At 37.3% G+C, this 24,262-nt stretch overlaps 1 protein-coding gene across 4 annotated transcripts in view; it reads right to left on the reverse strand.

The window, feature by feature from the left end:
- PTPRC (protein tyrosine phosphatase receptor type C) overlaps positions 1-24,262 on the reverse strand; it is an 85,260-nt gene that overhangs the window by 44,844 nt on the left and 16,154 nt on the right. For 2 of the 4 annotated variants that reach the window (XM_034437441.2, XM_087890040.1), the window contains 2 exons: positions 5,386-5,436; positions 2,789-2,989 (listed from right to left, as the gene is read on the reverse strand). In XM_034437441.2, the coding sequence (XP_034293332.2) occupies positions 2,789-2,989; positions 5,386-5,436 (252 nt within the window). The remainder of the gene's footprint in view (positions 1-2,788; positions 2,990-5,385; positions 5,437-24,262) is intronic. The other 2 variants (XM_087890042.1, XM_087890041.1) reach the window with 1 other exon arrangement.

The following is a 24,262-nucleotide window of genomic DNA, read 5'->3' on the forward strand; positions in this document are numbered from 1 at the left end:
ATTAGAGTCAAATTAGCCTTTTTTTTCACCCCATGGCTTGCTGTAAAGGAACAAGCTATTAAGAAAAATGTCACAAACTTGATAGAGCAGTCATGAAGACTTTAGAAAAGATATTTAGATGCTATATTTTTACACTGAAATATAAGCAGAATCGTGCAATCCATATTAATTGTTGAATTCAGTACACTTTGAATTTAATAAAACATTGGTTTCAACGCTACTGAATCAGTGATTTTCTAACTCCCTATAGTACTACAATATCCTATGCTAATTTATAAGACTTTCCCTTTAAAAAATTAACAGCTGCACTGATGTTAGGGTTGGACAAGAAATAATATGCTATTTATGTTTTAATAGTCAAATGTTAATCTCTTTCTTTCAACTATTTTGAAGGGTTTAGTCTTTTACTATTCTTTTACTATTTATAATGTTTTTTTAATTTATTCCTATTAAACATCTCAAAATTTTCAATGTCTTTGAATCTTGTCTTTACAAAAAAAAAATAAGAAAATACTGATCACCGATCATAATAAATATACTACTGCTAATCTATATCTAATCTATTAATGTACTAATCTAAATATCATAAGGGTTGTGAAACTTTGTGGTACTCTAACTGCTCACTCTAGGTTTTGCAGACAGAAGAAGGACCAAAGCCCAGAGCATGTTTTCACAGCATGTTTACTCTACCTGTCCAATCAGTCCAATCAAGTTTTTCAACTCACATAGATATGTACGCCCAGTGACACACACAAACATACACACACAAGTCGCTTGAAACTTCCAGGAGGTTTAATCCATAGATTGAGAAGTCCTGCTTTCCGTGGTCAGAGCACAAAAAAATAATTTGTCCATCAGAATGTCACAACTTAATCAGACAACAGTCTTATACATCATCCTTTTCCAATGTGATGCTCTTCAGATATGGTGGACCAGCTCCCATAATTCCCTCAGCCTGCATTGTTAAAGGATAGATTACTAAGCATCCTGGGAGCTGGAGTCCAGCACATCAGAAGAATGGTCAGGCTGAGCAAGGTTGCGATGCATACTTATCTGAGAGTAAGTCTCACTGAGTCTTACTCACTCAGTCAAAGGGACTTGCCAAGCCTTCGCAACTACACAATTGGTTGAAATATTGCTCTCTTGCAATTTTGCGAAAAAAGGAAGATGTTAATGATTCAGATGATCCTATACCTCAGCCTGTAGAAACCCCACCCCCAAACAAATAGAGGTTGACTTTCAACATGTTAATTCTATGTTAACATTTTATTTATTTGTCAAATTTAGATACTGTCCATCTTACTCTGAGTCATGCAACTCATAATGTTGCATATTGGCCCAAGCATCTGAGTATTCATTATCTGGTTATCTTAGTGCAGGGGTGTCAAACTCATGGCATCACGTTGTCGTCATGTGATGTATAATGACTCCCTCCCTTCATTAACCGGAGGTAGGTGTGGCCAGTTTGTGTGACATATCCGGCCCGTGGGCCACAAGTTTGATACCCTTGTCTTAGTGCATAGTCATAGCACAGGTGTCGCACTAATTGTTTCCCTTATTGCCACACTAAGCAGATGGTGTTAACATTCCTGAATCTCAAAATTTTCAGGAGAAGGAGGAGGAGAAGGTAGTTCTGAATATCGCTTAACAGATAAGGCTAGCTGAAGGCTCCCTAGAGGTTCAGCCTTTGCTGGTGCATAAAACAAAGTAGACTTAAGACCAGCTTGTGCCTTGATGAGATACATCACCTTCCACACTTTTCCATGTATTTACCCCTTAGACACTACAGAAGGAGCTGCTGCCTCATTTCCTACTTCATTGTCTAGCTACATATACAGTATAAACAACCTTTGCTAGCCTGATGCCATTCAGATGGGTTGGGAGAGCAGTGTTACAGTGGTTATGTCTGTTCCCAGCATTCTCAGTGTATCAGTCTCGGTCTATGGGAATTTGGAGAGTTATGGGTCTAACCCAGAGGTGGTGTTCAGCAGGTTCTGACCAGTTCTGATGTCAGGTTTCGATGTCATCTCAAATAAATTGCACTCCCAAACAATTAATCTTTGCTGAAATATTCCATTTATTGAGTACGACAGATCTGGCCCCAACTTCGTCGTAGCCGATACTAACCCTCTGACCCCCAAACCCTTCCCTTTCCGTTTCCCAATTCTCATCTTCTCATTGGCCATCTTCCAAGTCAGTCTCCCCAGCTTCTGACCTCAACCCATAGGAATGTCCCCCCTCCCATCCCATCTCCTAGGGGATATTATCTACAGAAAAAAATAAGTAGGTGAAAAGTCAAGCCTCGTCTCCTCCTTTTTATGGCAGCATCAGAATGCTGACATCTGAAGAACTGTTAGTGGAAATTTTGAGTAGTTCGGAAAAATGGTAAATACCACCTCTGACTGGCTCTGCCCTGATCTATTCTCTGCCTCCTGAGTCCCAGCTGATTGGGAGGAAATGGGGATTTTGCAGTAACCTTCCCCTGGAGTGGGGAGAGAATGGAGGTTTTACAGTATCCTTCCCCTGCCACACCCACCAAGCCATGCCCACAGAACTGGTAGTAAAAAAATTTGAATCCCACCACTGTCTAACCCATCTATCACCATTACCTGCATTGCAATTTAGTATAATCAAGAGTCCCAATTAAATGCTTCCAGCCCTGTGGAATTCAACTTTGCAACATACACACAGAGCTTTCCCATTGCAAACAGACAATATTTATAAGGCATTATGACCTGAAATTCTCAGTTTAGCTTAGTTTCCTTATGCCTGAATCGCTAAAGCAAACCTGAGATAGTGAGGGAAGCAGAAGTAGCAAGGAAAGCCACACTCTCTTTGCTAAGAGAGGCTTCAGTAAAATTAACAGCCTGAGAAACAGGAGGAGGCACTGTTTCGTTGGTTGAAGGACCAGGCTTTGCTTCAAAGGTGCTTGCAGGTGAGAATGGAGTGGTGCGTGCAGGTGTCAATGGAAAGTCAGGAGTTGTTTTTCCTATGGAGGGCAGATAAGGAATGGGAAAAAAATCAGCATTATTGTACACAGATTTTTAAAAAAAATCCCCACAAATTGATTTGGTTCACTCAGAAATGTATGAAACACAGTACAGGTAGTCCTAGATTTACAACAGTTCATTTAATGGCCATTCAAATTTACAATGGCACTCAATAAAGTGACTTATGGCTGTCTTTCATAGTTATGATGCTTTGCAGCATCCCCACGATCATGTGATCAAAATTAAGATGTGATCGTGTGATCACCTTTTGAGACCTTTTGACAAGCAAAGTCAATGGGGAAACCAGATTCACTTAACGACTGGGTTACTAATTTATCTACTGCAGTAATTCACTTAACAACGGTGGCCAAAAAGATTGTAAAATGGGAGGGAGCAAAACTCACTTAATAAATACCTCACTTAAAAACTGAAATTTGGGGCTCCATTGTGGTCGTAACTCGAGGACTACCTGTAATGACCTGAGACCATTTCTCAGAGGCTTTATAATTAAACATTGCAAAACCCAGGTCTACTCACCCATTTCTCATTTTATTACTCTAATATCACTTCCATCCTTAAATTTAGCAATTCTTCCTAGATTAAAGGCAGTTTAACATTTAAATACAATTACACTTTAGAAGAATACAACACTGATTTCCTGATAAGGTTTATTGTAGCTGCAATGTGCATTTTTAGCACTTTTAACCCTTCTAATTCTTCAATTATATTGTTATTATTTTTGAAAAACTTCCTGGAAGTTGCAGTATATTAAATATATTAAATTAAAATAAGACGAGCTTCACTGATCAGAAAGTCATGGAAATCACTCCAAAAGGTAGTACAAACAATTAGAACATAATTAACTGAAGTAAAATTTTCAATATTTGCCCCTTGGAAAGAAACTGGTTAAAGATATATCAGAGGGAAAGGACACCATTCATTTATACCAGGGGTCTCCAAACATGGCGACTTTAAGACTTGTGGACTTCAGCTTCCAGAATTCTGGGAGCTGAAGTCCACAAGTCTTAAAGTCGCCATGTTTGGAGACCCCTGATTTATACTGTTAGCATATCATTCAGCAACCACGTTTCTGAATTCAGTTTACAAAACCAGTAAAAGAATAAGATACAAACCTAGAGCATAGTCACACATCTCAGTTGCTCCTACACAGTGCTCAGGCAAATTTGATGAAATCATTTTAAGAAAATCTTATCCAGACTGAGACCCTCTTCCAACAGCTTGCAAGATATGCAAGATATCAAATGTTAAGCTACCACATCCTCCATTGGACAAGGTCTCTGCTGCTGTGCCTTGCCACTATTCTGTCCCCAAAAATACAACTGTGAATTATTTTCTCTTGTGTGGATCTTCTGGGGCTCACATGCATGCACACCCACATACACAAATATCTACACTCTTATGTATAAGTATATGCGAGTGTACATTTGTCTGCACACTTGTTTGCTGATTGTTTATTTGTACCCTATGACTATCATTACGTGTTGTACCTTATGATTCTTGACAAATGTATCTTTTCTTTTTATGTACACTGAGAGCATATGCACCAAGACAAATTTCTTGTGTGTCCAATCACACTTGGCCAATAAAAATTCTATTCTATTCTATTATACACCAAGGCATCCGCAACAAACTGGTTTAAATAGATAAGAACACTTGAGATGACATAAGATGGAAAAGTGTTTTTCAGAGACAAGACAGAAAATCACACCTTGAAGTTGCTTTTATAAATCAGAAATCCATACAGGATGGCATTGTCCATTTTTGCCTTCCTATTTTGGCAATGGGACAACTGGACAGATAAACCCATTAGTACTACAACAGAATTAAATTGACAACACTAGGGAAAACAAGGAAAGCCAAACTAAACCAGTACTTCCCAAAAATGTGGAGAGGCAAATGTAATGTTGGTACCATTTTTTTTTCTTTTTATAACCCTGTAACCCCTTGCATCAGGGTGGGTCGGGGCAACTGAATGGAGCCAAGTGCCAGATGCCCTTCCTAATGCTTACATGGAGTTCACAGCAGATATTTTCTCTTTGTGCCCTGATAGAGAAACATGTGCCTCTGCCTAGGATCGAACTATCAGCCTCCTGATTGTGAGGCAAGCATCTTAACCGCTGCTCAAAGGTTAGTACCACTGAATAACGTTGTGAGATCAATTATAGAAGGATAGAATACAAACATCTTCTGTTTTTGGTCACTTTATAGCAACTTAATTTCAAAGCTGTAATGGTACATCTCCATCCCATTGCCCTAATTTCTTAGCAAGGTTCTGCTCATGAGGATGTTGCTGATGTTGCTATTGTGGCATAAGATCATATCTCATGAAAAACAAAAATTTCACAAAAACAAATTAAATACATGAATTGCTTACCATTTGTTGTTTTCATAATAGATGTTGTTAGTGGTGGTGGTATTGATTGGCCTAAGAAGGAGGAAAAAGGAGACATGAATACATTGTAGTTATGAAAAAAAAATGGTCCAGTCACAGGACAAAATGCATTTTATTTTGTCCTAAGATTTCATTTTATTTGAAATCTGTACTTGCCACATGGCTAAATGTAACTGAAGGGTAGTGTTTCCCAGTATTCTGTATTGGCCAATCTTACTATACCAATTATAGTTCAAATGATGTAATCTGCATAATCCACATTATTACATGATGATGACATGACATGCAAGACGACATTGTTGCTTCCATACAACAGGTGCATACCTTCCTTCAAGCTCTTGGAGAGAGACATAGTTGTTAATATGACACACCCTCAGACTAGAGACTCTGTGATTCAATAAGTCAACTCTAACATCAGCAGACCTCAATCTAACATAATACCTTTGTGGGTTTTCTGGGAACCAGGTCCAGCTCTGTCCATACACTTTAAAAACACTAACATAGGTTTATCGATATGAAACAAAGGGTGCCCACCTCATCCAACATAAGCAGTTTTGAAAACTTTATTACTTTCAGATGACAGTTTGTATCTAAGGAATATTTTAACTGATTGATCGTTCCCTCCTCGCCTCTTATGTAAGGATATATTTGATTTATATCGTGGTGTTTTTTTTAAAAAAAAGATGGAAGCTAACAAAAGTTAAAGTGCACAATAAAATGTTAAAATGTAAGCTAAATGGAATGCTACAGCCTAGCAAAAGAGAACTCAAACTGGTTCAGGCTCAAGGTTTTGAGATTGTTTACAACTGGATTCATTTGTAGGTTTCTGGGGAAAATAAGTCCCTTACTTAGGACTTCTTATCTCAAGTTTAGGAAAGTCACTGTCAGTCCTGTCACATTCTTTGACATTGTTGTATTGCTTGAATGGAATAAGATGAGATGACAGTCACAGGAAAAGCTTTAAATAACGCCAACACTTTATTACCTAAAAACAGCATTCTGGAATCTGTAGAGAGTAATGTGAGTTAAAGTGAGTTCTCCTAGAACTCACAGTAAAAGCCTCTTTGAGCACCTTCCAAATTTCCACACCTCACGGTAACAGCTTCTTTGAGCAGACTATCATATTCCAGTTTAGAAAATGGTAATTAAATCAACCCTTTTTAGTTTCTCGAATGTAGGGAAGGGAAAATATGTGAATATATAGGTACTCACACAAACATACATCTGTTGTATACACAACGGAAATACACAAGTTACCTACAGAGACTGATATACTCATTGTACTATAGATAGTCTTCAATTTATGACTGGTCACTTAGCAATCATTTGAAGTTACAACCGACCCCAAAAAATCTACTTATGACCTGGATTCAAGTGTCTGCTTCCCCCAGGGTCACATGACCACATTTTGGATGTTCACCAATGGGCCCACACTTACAGCCATTTGCAGGGCCCTGCAATCTTGTGACTGCGATTTATGACATTTTTGCTGGAAATGGATGTTTACTTCCAGCAAAAACTGCCCCAAAGCAAACAATGGATTTACTTAATAACTACCGTATTCGCTCAATGACCACTGCAAAAGAGGCCTGTTACGTGGCTTTACGACCATGATGGTTTACAACTGAAATTGTAATTACAGTCTTAAATTGAGGACTACTTGCATATCATGATTTGCTTCAGTAGATCACAATAAAGCATAACTCACCAGCTACAAACCACAGTGACTGGGCTTGCGCTATATGTTAAACCCAAAACAAATAAACCAAATTATGATTTATTTATTTATTTATTTCAGGGTGGCTTACAATGCGTTAAGCAATATGTAAGCTTTAGTATGAAGGATGAGTCCAGCCCAATCAATTGCCTACACAGATTCTGCCAGATACAAAATAAAGTAGCCTCATAGAAAGACAGAGGCAGAGAAAGAATACAGGTGATATATTTGTGTGTTGTGTATATATGTCCACATGTCCATATAAGTAAGATTTATATATTATTTGTGCTGGAATAGAAAGTTTATTAATACTTATATAGTATTAATGAATACTATTAATACTATTCACAGCTGGGAAAGGTACAGTAACTAGAGGACAGTCATCAAGTTATTCTTTTTGCTATCTTTGCTCTTCCTTGAGTTTTTAAAAAGCATTTAACAAGAAATCAGTAGATGGCACTATAACATAACAAACTCTTATGATGTAGAAATCAGTTTCACTATAACAAAGTAGCTATGAGCCACCAAGCAATTGATGAAGAGAGTTGCTTTTAAAAGACTAAGATGTAAAAACCCTATCTAGCTAGTTATTTATATTTTACATAGTCCACAGGGGTTTAGGGAAGCTTACATGATTGGAACTTCAACATAAATATGATATTTGTAAGAAAACATTGCTAACTTTTGGCATGTTTTTGACAAAAAAACTGGTTTACTGATATTAGATCATCTTAGGGCCCATTGAGTTTTTTTTAAGTCATTATCTTAGAAACTTCAATTTGCCCCTATAAGTAGTCACAACAGATTTGGACTACAAAAAAACCAGGTGACCAACAGTAAAAATTTGCCATCTAATTTTTCCAGTCCATGTGTGGTCTGCCTTCAACAGGGTACTAAACCTTTCTTAAATAGAAAAAGATGGCTGCCAGGAACATGTCTTGAAATGAAGGATCTTTCACGGAAGATGATCTGATGCAGGGGTGTCAAACTTGATTTCATTGAGGGCTGCATGAGAGTTTTGTTTGATCTCAGGGGGCCGGGATGGACATGGACAGGATGGACATAGGTAGCTCAATGTCAGGGGCGCCTGTGGTGGCCCGAGCACTCTGCCAGTGAAAACGGGCATGAGGCCCTCCCGAGCTCTATGTTTGGCAGCAACTGTCGAGAAATCATTGGGTGCATTGTCATGGAATGGTCCAGGGAATTCAAACAGTGTTCTTATATCACAAGGAGACAAAAATATGTTTGGCTTGGTCAGGAGATGTTACGTCCAGTTAATAATCAATGATTTATGAATATTGCAACTGCTTTGCAAATATTGGCTTACATAACATACTGTACATTGCTAGCAAGCTCATTCAACCTGCACAGTTCCTCAATTAACCTCCTAAGTGCAGCTGATATTTAGAAGAGGCCTGGAAATTCTTAAAGCCTCTTCTGAGGAGCACCCACCACCAACAGAAGCTGTAAAACAGGGGTGTAAACTAGCTTCATCACAGTGGTGTCACGTGAAGTATTGGGATTTTTTCCCCTTTGCTAAACCGGGCGGGGGCGGGGCCAGCACATGACGCATCCAGGCCGCGGGCTGCAAGTTTGACACCCCTGCTGTAAAAGAAGGGCCATGTGGAGCTGTAATGGGGATATGTTGAAAATAAAAACAGCTTTGCTAAATATGTGAGTGTGAGATCAGGTTTTGCTGAGCGGAAGCCAGATATAATCTGAATTCTATGTCAAACAACAGATCACACCTGGTCTACAGTGACATGAGTTCAAGCATATTGATCTAAGAAGTAAAGCCTTTTTCTACAGTTTTTCCATCTGCAAAACAATCCCATTTCCCCCCTCCCTTTCTTGCTCTATTATTTTAACATGGAAATGTTCCATTATTTTAACATGTAGGACATGGTTAAAAAGAAGACAACCCTGAATACATGATTCAGGCTCTGCCTGTTTTTAATGTATCACTCTATCACAGCAGTAATAGACTGTATCCTCACAGCCTCCATCTTGCCTTTTTTTTTTTTAACCATATCCTGGAAACCTCTGAAAATGGAAAAGAATATTTTAGCAGTGCTCCAGTTGCTGGGGTGTCTGACTTGGAGCAATATGCTTAACCAGCATCGTCCTTTAGTTTCCTGTATATAATTGTATGGATAAGTTTGGATTTTAATTAAGCTAAAACCATTTCAAGTTATTAATAGAATGACCCTATATATAAACACATGTAACAAAGTCTTCACTAAAATATTAATAGACTTAAAAACCAGTTTAGATATTTCTGCAAAGTTTATCAGGAATGAAAGTCCTCAGCCATAATAAATAAAGAAGACATCAATGGTTGAAGTCAGCCTTCTTCTTTTAACTCATCAAAGATCTGGTCCAACATATGGCTATGTGGCAAAGTTAAAGTAATTCTGACCTACCGAATTGAAAGCTGAAGTCACTCGAGACTAGGGATGGAAAAACCCAGTCTATTTTAGTTTCACCAAGGCTATTTTTTTTTTCAAACCCCATGTTTGGCTCAGCTTATTTTCAAGATGCTTTTCTTGCTTCCATCATAAAACGCAAACATGACTTTGTAGACTTTTGATGCAATTTTACTAATGTGCATATTTTCTAAGCCATGTAATTAAGCTATAATTAAACCCTTTGCTGTAATATAAGTATTTTATAGACATTCTTCCGTAAAAAGAGGTATTTTAGGTCCATTATTATATCTTAAGAAGTAAATCACAAAATCTAGAAAATTCAGACTTGAGCATATCACTCTGCTCCAGTTAAGGTGAACATTTGGGAAATAAAAAGGAGGCTAATCTGTACTGAAATGAAAATACAGTTAATTTCTAATCCTTAGTTGCAATTCTCTGTGTGCTGCAAGTTCCCCATTATCTGATCTTCAACTAACTAATTTAGAAAAAACACAGCAAACAGGATACCTGCAGCAAATGAGTCCTTAGTTACACATGTGTGGTTTCGCTATGCGTATTTCTGTTTTTCTTTTTCAGAAGCCTGTAGAAAAGGAAGAGGATATGCAGCGCATTGTGGTTTTAGAACACAAGCTTGTCTAAGTGGTGAAACAGTTTCCATAGCAGCAACAGGCTCAGAGTCTCAGCCCACTCTGAGCGCTAAACCACAACTTCTCCAGTGCAGTTGTCATGCTTCCTGATTCTCACTCTTTGCTACAACTGGGCATTTCTAATGATGCTCAAAAATTGTGTATAGTTGTACTACAGACAGAGTTGCTTTTCAGAGTGAGATGGGTGATATTATCAAGGAAGGAAGGCAGGAAGGAAGGGGAAGGGGAAGGGGAAGGGGAAGGGGAAGGGGAAGGGAAGGGAAGGGAAAGGAAGGGAAGGGAAGGGAAGGGAGCTTTGAAGAAGGGAAAAATGCTATCCAATAATTCCTTCCCTATGAGAAAGAAAGGCCGTGGAATTTTCAATTACAATTTATTTGACTGAATATGCACTGATTAAAGTATTATGATGCTAGAAGAAAAATCAGTCTGGGTTCACCATGACCTTTTTGTTAGCTCCTCCCGGTAGACAGAAATATGAAGATATTAATCTAAAGCAATGAGTAAACTTTCATTCAATTCTACTTTCAAATGTCATCAATGCATTAACAGATAAGTGGCCAATTTCATAACACAAAAAAATAAGGGAACATTTCCATCTTTTTGCTATCCTTTTGCTGTCCCAGAAATCTATAACAAAGATGAAAACCTTAAGAACTCATGATCACTTTGGAAACTTTTCACAAACTGTATGCATTTCCCAGAGTATATGTCCAGTATTTAGTCTGGTTATGAGCATTGCTAGTGTTCTCAAGCAGTACACGGGCCACATAAAATTATGTGTATAATTTTGATAAAGTATTGATAGGACTGTATACAAAATAGCAAAGTTTTAGAATTCTAATATGACATTTCACAGTTCAGTGACAGGGTCTCATACGATCTTGGCAAGCCTACATAAAATGTTAGATAACAAAATTACAATTTTGTAATCTTGTGAGGTTTCTGCCACTTAACAAAATACATTATTTGAGGCTTATCCGCTACATACAAAATTGCATGATTGTCCCTGAAGCCAGAAAAGTTTACTAGTTACTGGCTTAATGTATGTCCACACTAAACTATAGCCATAACACATAAAGCTGTATTTGACTGAAGAACTAATTGCATAAATTAGTTCCAGTTCGAAATAAGCATAGGGCAGTAATGGGAGCTTTCTCTTACCATAGTATGCTGAAACCTGATTTATGAATCAAATTTTCATTTTAGTTTATTGAATCTTGGACTTTTTTTTTTTCATTCAAAGTCCTGTGCACATCATAAATCAGTCTTAATGAAAAATAAGATTTCTCAGTGCATTTTGTTTAAGACTTCAACTGAAGGCATCTGAAATCATTTTAAAGAATTCAGGTTCATTCCCTTCACTGGAATTTTAAAATCTAGGATGTGGTCTGTTGAAAAACTTGTAAGTGGGAATAGAGCTGGTATTCAAATGAGTCTTAACTTAATTTCAGTACATTTATGGACATTCTTCTCATTATGAGTTAGTAAAATTCCTGCCACAGGTAAGCTGTGGGGTATTAAAATGAGTTGTTAGGGAACAAAAATGGTCAACTGGGGACAATATTAAGTGCCTTGTGACTCTTTATGTTGATATATCTCCTATTCAGGGAGAGGACTCAGCTGTGGAGGAGAATTTAAGATTAAAGGATGTAGGTTGTGGTTTTGAATATCTGCATACTCTATTCCATGGCAGTAATGATTTCCCATATTCCCTAGAATCATTAAGAAGGCCCCAGATGGATATCTAATATTGTCAATAATGAATGATAATCTCTTCCAGTTATTCTTTAAAAAATATTAGGTCCTGGTTTTGAAGATAGATGGACTAAGCAGCTGAAATGAATATCATTTCACTTAATGCCTCTGAGAATTGCCATGGACAGCATCTTTCTATGAATATCATGCTATGCAGTAGCCCAGAATTTCTGAAGAAGTAGGACATGGTAGGGTCATGTCCTATTCTGTCTAGGACAGAGAGTGGGCAGCTTGGGCAACTAGATTGGTCTTTTTTTCATAGGGAAGCAGAATTTACAAGGGTGGCTTTGTATAGGACGTTCTCCACTTGATACTGCTCTGATATGGCAAGACATTTACTCAGGTTTACGCAACAAGTAGTCTGAAGTTGTGTCCTCAGACTACAAGTAGTCTGAAGTTGTGTTATCAGACAAAACAGAGAAAGATGTAAGCATTCTCTTCTTTTATTCTGGAAAACCTGGTGACATCAAAGGACAAATTCTTTTTCAGAATGATTGGAACCTTGAAGAGCATTTGTGGTGCATATTCCCATGTGTTTATGTGTACGTACTTTGCAGCATCTTTTCCAGGGCCTGTCCAAAATATTTTGCTTTGGGGCTGAAGAACAAAATGGAATCCCCAACCCCAACAAACCATTTCTGTTCCTGCTGTTTTTTCCTAGCATTTGTGGCCTAAGCTCACTGGTTGCCCAGCTCTTGCTTTGATATAGTCCAATATATTGTCTAACATATGGGTGGGCTGGTGCTAGAACTGACATAAATAAGCTACTTCATGTACCTTGATTTATAAAATGTGATTTCTTTAGCATCTAGTATGGGGATGAATAGCCCAAGATAACAATGTGATTGATATCATTTCAATCATTGTAAGTTCTAAAAAAAGAGATGATGATAAAAAGGAAAAAGGAACAAATGGCTTCCCATATACATTGTTGTGTAACTATGGAAAGAAAGCAACTTCTGCCCTAATTTCAATTGGAAAGTAAAATAGCATTTTATACATTTTAAAAGCAGTTTTTAAAAATACTTTCTTTTGAAGTACACATTGATCGTAGTTTATAATTTAAGATAATTTTTCTGACGTTGTAAGCCTCCCAGAGTCACTTGACAATAAGAAGCAGTGAAGTAACACTGTACATATATCAGACATTCATACAAAAACATAAATTGGGTTTCAATAATATTAAAGATCATAAGCAAATTCTTCACACAGGTGTGATTAGTCCAATGGTAGGCAACTTTTATTGATAATGAGTAGGTATTTAACATCTTTTGATTAAAATAATTTTATAGGAGGCTATATGAATGCTTAGAAGTGCATTATATATTATGAACTTTTTCCCAATGTTTGCAATATTTTGATGACATCAGAAATGGTAGCTCATGAAACCAGTTTCACCAATATTGATCTCTTTATAAACTTGTTATACATTTTAATTGTAAAATTTCCAAGAGCACCTAACTATAGTTAGTACTATAGTCATTGCAAGAATCAACAGACATTTTACAGGATTCTTTTGTCTCTGTCACCATTCTTCTGTCAATGCGGATTCAAAATCCTATTTCAATGAATGTAGATGTTTTGGGTTGTTATCAATTGTCTCAAATACCAGTTGCTTCCATTTTACAATAGATGCCCTGAGAACTGAGCCATCACTATCAGCTTTGCATTTAATCCTGGATCCTTCTTTAGGAGAAGATACTTAAGATTTTTTTTATCACCACAAAATTTTGGTAAGCTCATGAGAGTTTTTTGGTTTTCAGGTGCTTTTAAGGTCCTTCAGTTACACCAATCCAAAGGGCTCACAACAATATCTTTGAAAAATTTCTACTAAAACCAAATCTATAAAACACCATATTCACAAACAATATTAGTAAAACAATCTCATAGTAACAGTTGTGTAACCAATCCAGCATCATACTCCATAATATTTAGATTAATGGTGTCATCACCCATCAGTGGCCTGACTGTTCTGCTCACTATCCAGAAAAATCTGGGAGAACCAGGTTTTCAGCAGCTTTTAAAATGTCTTGTGAGATAAATAACAGGTGAACATATTGATGAGTTATTTCAGCAATGAACATGTCTTGTGGTACTCTAGCAAACCATGGATACCACAATGCCATTCAGAGGGTCTTGATTGCCCTTATGGAACTACTGTCATTGTTTGATTTCTTTAGTGAACATTTCTATGCTAATGTGTGCAATTACAAGCAATGGCAAAAGAATAGTCCCTAAATTAATGTTTGTATGGGGTTGACTACCCTAGATATGATGAAGAACTGAATCAGTGCCATGAGCATTGAGAGTTGATGGTTTGTGTAGATCATTCTTCCTGCTATAACACCTTCTCTACTTGTCTAACTTCAACTTTCCATCAGCTCTTGCCTTGTCAATCTTAAGTCTGCCTATCTTGTTCAAAAATCTTGAGGGTCTAGTGAAACACTCTGAAAATAACATCAAAACACAAGCCTTCTGTGTAGAAGTCCCCAAACTATAGAATATGTTTTCCCCAAGATGTGGGTAGCATCCTCCCTCTTCTCTTTGCAGGGTAGTGACATTTTTTGTTCTACTGTGCATTCGATCCTGATTGAACAAATTTATTTGGGTTTTCGTGTGTGTGTGTGTGTGTGTGTTTGACTTCATGTTTCTTTTTTTTGTTTGTTTTATCTATTTACCTTATTGTGCACTTGCCAGCGTTATGGTTCACTGCTACCTACAAATTTTGTAAATATAGAATTATTCCCCCCTCAAAATTCCTAGTCAGTGAGAACTATAAGCCTGCCTCTAACTTCCTCATTCAAATTAAAACGATTTAGCAGGATTGATTCATTTGTCTCCAAAATGTTTATAGCCACAAAGGTCTTTAAAAAAAAAAAAAAAAAACTTGTTAAATTTTATTGTAGTTACGTGTGCCATTGTATCTGTTTTACAAAATGCTGCTAAAATAATTAATAAGAAGAAAAAGCTACTTCTGCTGGCTATCCCTTTCATCCAAATGTTTATTTTATTCATTTTATACCACACATTTAATTTGTACCGTACCAAGAAAAAGTGGCAGGCAAAGGAAAATGAAAGAGTTTGTGTGTGTGGTTTGATTTTGCATATGTTGAGATGCAAAATCTTGAGTGAAGCCAAGGCTTTGAAAATCTGCCACGATTTTAAAAAAGTCTCTGCTCCAGGCCTCAGATAAAGCCTTTGGGCGATAGCTGAGAAAACCAGTGATTACATGCTCCAGTGACTTTCTTTCCCACCCTTCTTCCATTCTCTGATAAACATGAGCCAGAGGATTCAGCAGACCTGTAAACATCTTTTCTGGGCTTGACAACAAAGCATTTCTAAGGTGGCATTTCAAATATTCCCAGTGAGACACATAGAGAAAATGTGAGAGAGCAAACTATCACAAGGAAAGGACATGAGTGTTATTAGTTGTGTCAACAAAACAAACCTCGGTGTGCTTCCACAATGATAAATGCTTGGCAGTAGATCTGTGTGTACTATCACCAACAGGCTGTCCAAAAATAAAACTTCCGAACGTCCTGTTGTAAAAACAAGAGGACCTTTTGTACAGATTTCAGCTATTGTACAGTATTATTTGTCTGCCTGACTTGGTACAAGGTTGTTGTTGTTGTTTTTAAGGTGCCAGCCCGTTTTCTAAATTATTTCATTGGCTTGCAAAGCAATTCTTTCTGGAGCATAGTGGACTCTGGACTGTACAGTGCATCTTTCTTGTTTCAATTCCTATAACAATGTGACGCTAAGCAGCATCGGGAGATCCAATGAGGAAGTAGGTTCCTTATAGCTAAAGTCATATGCTGACATAGCAATCCACAGGACACAAAGGCTAACTCAGGAAATGATAAGTCTCTTGCTCTTCCTCTTGGCCCAGGATGTAAACAATTAAAGATGAAGTTTTGGTTTTGGGGTCTGAGAACACAAATGCAAATTTCAACAAGAAGAAAGAAATGTAGACAAGAGTCGAGATGGTGCTAAGAAACATACTGAGATACCAAGAAGAAACATTGAGAATCGAGCCTCAATGGGAAAACTATTGGGAAAACTATAAATCAACAAAAGGCAGAAAAGCCTTAAGGCTAAACAATCTGGTATATTTTAGGTTATCTTTTAAATCTGTTTAAGCAAATTATCAATATAATTTCAGTAGGAACTTAGAGAAGTACTCCAACCTAAGCAAAAGCTGGAGAGAATATTCTGATGTTTATTTATTTATTTGTCAAGTACGTATTAGATGATATATTGTATATAAGTATAAGCATGAATCGAATACATAAAATGAATACAAATAAAGGGAACATTAGGACAGGGATAGTAGGCACCCTGGCGCTCTTATGCACGCCCCTTACAGACCTTTTAGGAATGGGGTGAGGTCAACAGTAGACAGTCTTAGGTTAAAATTTTGAGGGTTTTGGGATGAAACCACAGAGTCAGATAGTGCATTCCAGGCACTGACCACTCTGTTGCTGAAGTCATATTTTCTGCAATCGAGTTTGGAATGTTAATTCCAAAATGGAATGTTAATTCCATTCATCTTTATGTACAAAAGGATTAATGGTAGGATGTAATCTTGTTTCATCTACAATCCAATTCCATTTGGTAGGAGAGTAGAGCAAGTTTTACTTTCTTGCTTGTAAGCTGCCCAGAGTCACCTTGTAGAGGAGATGGATGGCATGACAATTTAATAAACAAATAAAATACTGTAAATATCAGTAGACCTTCCAAATACAGTACAGCACCTATAATGACATCATAATTGTGCTATGAGATAAAAGTTGTCAATTAGATCCATTTGTCCATTGTTTGTGAAATCCAGTGTGAAATTTGTGAAGTTTCTTTGAAAGTCCAAAGAAAAATTTTGCATCTTAAGTTAGCCAAATGGAGGTCTGTAACATTCATACTTTAATGTATCTTTCTTTCTTTCTTTCTTTCTTTCTTTCTTTCTTTCTTTCTTTCTTTCTTTCTTTCTTTTTCTTCTTTCTTCCCTCCCTCCCTCCCTCCCTCCCTCCCTCCCTCCCTGCCTGCCTGCCTGCCTGCCTGCCTGCCTGCCTGCCAATGGAACTGAAAGTATTCCCAAGGAATTCAGATGCTCACAAATCATCTTTTAATGGACAGGCTTACCAGAAAAGATAAGCAAGGTAAGCAGAAAGAAACTTTAGACCTTGTTAGACCTCCGTGGTCTGACAAGCTCTCTTCTTGTTTTCATAAGGATCAATGCTTGGGTACGATTTCTAAGCCCTCCAAAAAAATACGTTAGAAAAATACCTTTGGTCACAACAACATTTGGAGATGAGAGAGAAAGAGAGAGAGAATAAGGGGAAAATATATTTCCTTTATGAGAAAAAATAATAATTAGAGAAAAGCTCTGCAATTATTTCAGCATCAGACAATTCACATAGCTTGCTCAGCCCTCTTTAGTAAGGGCATGATAAGTGTTGAAGTAGTTCGCTGGAAATATGAGGGAGACATTCTAATCAAGTGTAAGTGTGGAACACAATGAGAAAAATAATTCCCCTCTTCTTGTACAACAATGAAGAAATGAATTTTTCCCGGCATTTGGCCACCCCATTAGCAGTGCATATGTAAATACAGCTTTTTGCATTTCATTAGTTTATTTCCTGGCATAGGCTTGATGTATTGAACAACTGACTGGCACCGGATGTGGCTATGTTAATTTTATCTTCAGCATACAGAGTCTTTTTACTTTGCAATGGGAGCTGGCACCTGTTTCAGTTCCTACGCTTTCAGAAGCAACCTTCTCATTTCCAAGATCAGATTCTTGTAAATGAAGAAGTGAATGAGCACCAATGAGCAAAAGCAACATTGCAGAAACTTGGGGGGGGGGGAGTAGATAAGGATTTTGACCCACTTCAAGAAATTGCAATAGCATTACTGGGTGTGAAGTCTTTGAACATTACATATAATAGGGGAATCAACATCTTTTGTCATTGCCACATCAGCAGTTTGGAAGAACTAACTTTGTGTTCTTGACACAAAGTTGGACCTTGTTGGCTCTTTCACATGATTCTTTCCAATATTTTTCCTATCTAGTGTCCTTTATTTGTTGATATTTGGAATTCCATTGTAAGACTTTCATCCTGCAGCAAGTTGGAAAGGCTAGCATATGGCTGAAAATCTTGCAAAATGAAGCCTGGTGTTCTTAGCGGACACTTAGTGTTCTTAGGGTATCAGGTACAGTGTGTCAAGCTTGTAAGGCCACAGCCTTGAACACAATTTTGTCTTGCAACATATTGCTTTCTTGAAAATTAACTTGATTTATTTGGTTTTCACTTAAATTCACTTAATTATTCTCCCTGGAACAGTGTAAGATATTATCCCTTAAAATTCTTCTTTTGCATCAAAATCAGTGGTGGATTGCCCCCCAGTTTGGACTGGTTGGCAAGAACTGGTAGTAAAACCGGTGGGAGGCTCCGCCCACTGACCCCGACATCATCAGGAAGCTTCTGTGCATGCAGCCCCATTGTGAACTGGTAGTAAAGGTAAGTAGAACCCACCCCTGATCAAAATATATTGTTGTCACTGAAACTTCCAAACATTTGCTAAATTAAAGGATTCTTTTTTTTAATCTGAGTATTCATTTAAGCTAAAATTACATTTTACTCTGTGCTGATCTTTACATTCTAAATGTGAAACAATTCACAATGTGAACCACATGGATTCTAGAATGTTTCTACGTACATCAATAAACTTTATATATAAATGTAATAAATATTAGCGTGTTCTACCTGAATTTTCTTGAAACAACAAAGGTCTATTTGTCTGATCTTGTATTCACATTCTTCAAATGTCCAGTCCTCCTAACCATTCAAACTTTTAAAAAACACATCCAAAAATAGAATTTCTGATTTATAAGAAATTAATCAGATATCACTTAACACTCTAAAATGTAAGATAAAAATAGGCATGTGAACTCATTAAATAAATTGAGAGTTGGGGGAAAGGATTAATAATTAGGAATTATTGCTATAAGATGATTCTTAAATACAGAAATTTCAAAGTCTGAAATCTTTGAGGGGGTTATACTGTATATGTATTGTGGACATTTAAATATGTAAAAATCTACATAAGGGTGAGATACAAAATGTCAATGGGAATTAGAATAACAGACTTGGAAGGGATCTTGGAGGTCTTCTAGTTCAACCCTCAGTTTAGGCAGGAAATCCTATATCATTTCAGACAAATTGTTATCCATTCTCTTCTTTAAAATTTCCAGTGTTGGAGCATTCACAACTTCTGGATCATATAGAAACATTGCATGGAGAGAACTGTTATCAGTTCACAAGTAATGTAGTACGTAAATAAGGATAAGCAGCAAGTAAAAACAAAACTTGAATAGCAATAAGTATTGCTGTCCATATACCTGGAAATTACTTTCTTGTATGGAAACTATATGGGGGAGATGTTCCTAGCAAAATCTTTGGAACTACTATGTTAGATGTCTGCCTGAATCTACCCTCAAGATTAAGTGACACATTACATTATTTTCTGTATAATATATGTTTTATATTTAGATAGGCAGACCTAAACAAACAAACAAGTTGTCAAGGTGATGTTCTAAATCAGGTATTGTTCGATCTGAAGACTTGGGAAAGTATCTCTGTCAGTTTGCTAAAACAGCTTTAAGATGTGCAGACTTTAACTCCCAGAATTCCTCAGCCATCATAAAGTTGCCAAGGTTAAGAAACATTGTCCTAGAGTAGTTTTAGGCTCAAATAGCAGGTTAGCAGAACACTAGAGAAAAAGATCCATGCACATGGGCACCTGGGAAAGCAAAGGGAAATAATCAAAGCTATTAAAAAGCGAAAGTTAGAGTATTTTGGACATGTGATGTAACACCCAGAAAAATACAGCATCCTTCACTTAATCCTCCAGGGAAAAATTGAAGGCAAATGAGGCCCAGGCAGAAGAAGAACATCATGGCTTCAATATCTAAGGGACTAGTTTGGACAAAAGTCAGCAGCACTTTTTCATATGGCTGTTGACAAAAATAGGATTGCCAACATGATCACCAACATCCGATGATGGACATGGCACAAGAAGAAGAAGAAGAAGCACACGGATGCACATATGTACATAGAAGCCCTATAAGATGCAGATCATGGAACCCCAAACCATGCAGCGCAGTGCACAGTGACTCCAGCCTGAAGCAGACAAACACAAATAATTTATCATTCTGAAAGAGATTTAATTTTTAAACAACACTTGTCATATAATAACCTGGTACAGCCTTTCAGGATTTCAGGGTCAGAAATACGTGCACCAGAGCTTAGCAGCAATTTTCCATCCCTCCCTCAGTCTACTGTCCAAAGCAATGATTTCATTGTGCCTAATGGCAGGATCAGCATGGATTGTTCCCCAGACAGCAAACACACAGTCAAGATGCATAGCCCAGCTTTTTCCCTTGCAGGTGAAGATTGGAGTTTTGCTTGCATTTTTGCTCTGTATAATCGGTAAAAGAATTTCTCCTAAGTGTCTGATTGATACTGGTTCCTGTCATTGGTGTAGGTAGGTTAGTTTCACATCCTTATGCACAATCTACAGCATGCTGCCATTTCATATTTAAAAGAGAGCATGCTGTGGATGAATGTAATCTAGAGCTGCAGAAGGGAGGGGTTCTTTCACAGAGGGCAAAGAGACGATGTAACTTGGAATCTTTGGTAAGCAGGAAGAGGGTGAATGTGGACCCTTCCTAGCAGTTCACAGGGTATATCTAATAGCTATGTAGGAAGATGCTTTATACTGGCAAGATTTCTGTCTATAGGCAAACAACAATTAAAAAAAAAAACTATTCCGAAGTAATTCCTTCTGTCATTCTTGATCTCCTGGACCTGATATATGCTATTGTTGAATCATTTGGCAATGGATCTATCTCAAAGGCCTGATAATGAATTATATACACGCATTCAGTTTTCTTTTCACTACATGCATTCAAATGCAAGCCTGTAAAACACTTTTGCTTGCTGCTTGTTCTTGGTTTACTGCATTTTCTGATTTTACTACCATCTGTGGCTACCAGTTACCACGGAGTCGAGGGTTTTTCATTCCTTACTTTTTCTGTTCAAGCAAGATCAACCATTTCAACAGATGCCCTTTGATTTTGTCGACTTAGGTCCAGAAAAGTTCATTGCAAAATAATTTTGAACTAAGATGTAGAGCAAGCAATAAATCTATGAAACATTCTGACTGACTCCTGACAGTATACAGAAACAATTGAAAATAAAACTGAACAAGAGAAAAAACATTACATCCAAATTGGTTGAGCTATTAGGATTTCTGGGTTCTCAGATTTACAATGTCAGACTTACTACTTTGAAGACCATGAATATGCTTGATTTTATGTTCCCTTATGGCAGGGGTGGGCAACTGTGGCCCTTTTACAACCTGTGGACTTCAACTCCCAGAATTCCTGAGACAGCCAAGCTATTTCAGGAATTCTGGGAGTTGAAGTCCACAGGTTGTAAAAGGGCCACAGTTGCCCACCCCTGCCTTATGGTATCAACTTCTTATTCTCTCATTAGCCATGGCTAGTGAACACTTTAAAACACGGGTGTCAAACTTGCCGCATCACATTGCTTCATGCGACGTTTCACAAAGTTTTCCCCATTTGTGGAGCTGGGATGGGCATGATGCATCTGGCCCGTGGGCTGCCAGTTTGACACCCCTGCTTTAAATGGAAGGTTAATTGGTGAAAGTTGTAATTCTCCTAATTTAGTTAAGGATATATTTAATGTTTAGACTCCCTTGGTCCTGACTTTTTTAATCATATAAAATGTATAGAATAAAAGTAGTTTCTCCTTTAGCTTTTATTCTATTTAAATGTTAATCTTTCTTTAAATACTACTAAAGTACTTGTTTTATACATTGAACATGTAATTCATTAGTTTTTAATTATTAAAAATCATGTGGTTAATCCACTAAAAATAATTAGTGGAATGTCTCAGAAATTGATGAGTTAGTTAACCTTTGTTAAAAATACTGGTTATAAGAAAGAAAGAAAGAAAGAAAGAAAGAAAGAAAGAAAGAAAGAAAGAAAGAAAGAAAGAAAGAAAGAAAGAAAGAAAGAGAGAGGGGGAAGGAAGGAAGGAAAACAAGTAGGCAGGAAAGAAGAAAGAAAGAAAGAAAGAAAGAAAGAAAGAAAGAAAGAAAGAAAGAAAGAAAGAAGAAAGAGAGAGAGAAAGAAAGAAAGTAAGTCTATATGTGGAGGAAGGGAAAACTGACCATTTTCAATTTTACACAAGAACATACTAACAGAAAGAGAAAATGCTCAAACATACAGTAAGAAGGATAACAAGTGAGCAGTGAAAAGGAAGTAGAATTGAAGAACCAAAATAAATTGAGAAAGAAAAAGCTGAAGGAGAATGATCAGTCATGAATTAACTATTAAGCAAGATAAGCACATGCTTAGGGCACCAAACGAAGGAAGGCACCACAGAGACTTTTCCCTTAGATGTCATGTCCTTAACTCTTTCAATGCAACATTTGACTATACTTCAGATTTTTGTAATTTTCCTTATGTGGAATAAGGACAATTCAACTTTAATCTGCCTTTGGCATGGTGAATGACTAAAGTTTAAAAGCTTGGTTTGAATGAATCATCGGTTATCACTCTTGTTTTCATCCCATGGCATGAGAATTTTGCTTCTGTCAAGATATACTAGTGCGGCTGTTCTTCAGGCCATTGCTTGGCCTTAATCCAACTCTGAAAAAGATGCTTGAGGGAGACAATCAAGATCTGGGACAAGAATGTGTCTGAATGCTTGGAATAAGTGTGGAATTCAGTTTGATCAGCCTAGACGAATGAAAAGGAGACTAAAGGGTTAAAATAGACTAGAAAGGTAAAACAGAGGAGAGGATTGGTAGGATTGGTAAAATAAGCACGTTTTTAATAAAGTTTATTTATTTCAATTTTTTTTAAAGAAGGAGCAAGATGAGGGTTTTGCAGAAAGTGCAACTTATTTAACATTGAAGAACATTTTAATACAAAGGAGAGGAAAGGAATTTAGCAACATACAGCATAGATGGGAATGGTCACACACATCTATAATCCCTGGCCCAGTTCTAATTTCCCTTGAAAAACTGAAATAACACCCATCAGCCAAGAATAAGTACAAGAGAGTTTGTGTTTTTATGTTTCAGATTCTTTAAACATGGGTCTTCCTTTGACAGCCATGCTGTTTTAATAAGGATGCCATGTAAATGTCACAACAATGCAGCTGTTGTTTATTATAGCTATTTACTTTTCCTCTGGATCAGACCGACATAGACGGCTCCTCTCTCATTTTAATCCTCTCAAGAGCCTTGTGAGGTAGTATGGGCTGAGAAACAGATGAAACTCACCTACTGAATGTAATAGCTGAATTAACCCTTCCCAGTCCAACTCCTAAACTAGATTAGTTTGACCATGAGTGACAACAACAAGAATGTTATGATTATGGAGAGTCATGGCAAATACACCCCCTTTCCATTTTCATCCATGTTTTTATTGGATAATGGAAATATGAAATTAAGTAGCAACTAGATTCCACAGTCAGATAAGATCTATTTGGGGGGGATGTACTACATTTTACTGTAGATCAAGACTCAACAGACTGAACACTCCTTTATGGAACAAAAGCAAAAGCAAAATGAAGTCACATTTAGAAAAAGCAGAAGTCAAAAAGGAGACTCTCTTAAGTGGGACTGAGACACTAAAAGGTCAAGTAAAACCAAGAGACAGAAAATGGGAAACAGATTTGTGATGCAGATCAAATTACAATTCCATGAGCATATGGTTAGAAGGCCTAGACCAGGGCTGTCAAACTCCTGACCCGTGTACCAGATGTGTCATGCACTGGCCACACCCACACCCAGTTTAGCGAAGGGGAAAAAAGTACAGTTATGTCACATGCCAATGCTGTGCCGATGGGAGTTTGACACCCCTGGCCCAGACACTGGTATTTGAACATAGATCTTTTTAACATTTATACAGGTAATCCTCAACTTACAACCACAGCTGAGCCTAAAATTTCTGCTGCTAAGCAAAACGTTTGTTAAGTGAATTTTGCCCCATTTTACGGCCTTTCTTGCCACAGTTATTAAGTGAATCATTGCAATTGTTCAGTTAGTAACACGGTTGTTAAGTGAATCTCGTTAACCTTGATTTTGCTTGTCAGAAAGTCATAAAAGGGGATCACATGGTCCTGGAACACTTCAACCTTCATAAATATGAGTCAGTTGCAAGCATCTGAATTTTGATCACATGACTATGGGGATACTGTAATGGTCGTAAGTGTGAA

Source organism: Pantherophis guttatus, chromosome 3 (genome assembly GCF_059756535.1).
Source record: "Pantherophis guttatus breed Tessera chromosome 3, ASM5975653v1, whole genome shotgun sequence".
Classification (NCBI taxonomy): Eukaryota; Metazoa; Chordata; class Lepidosauria; order Squamata; family Colubridae; genus Pantherophis; species Pantherophis guttatus.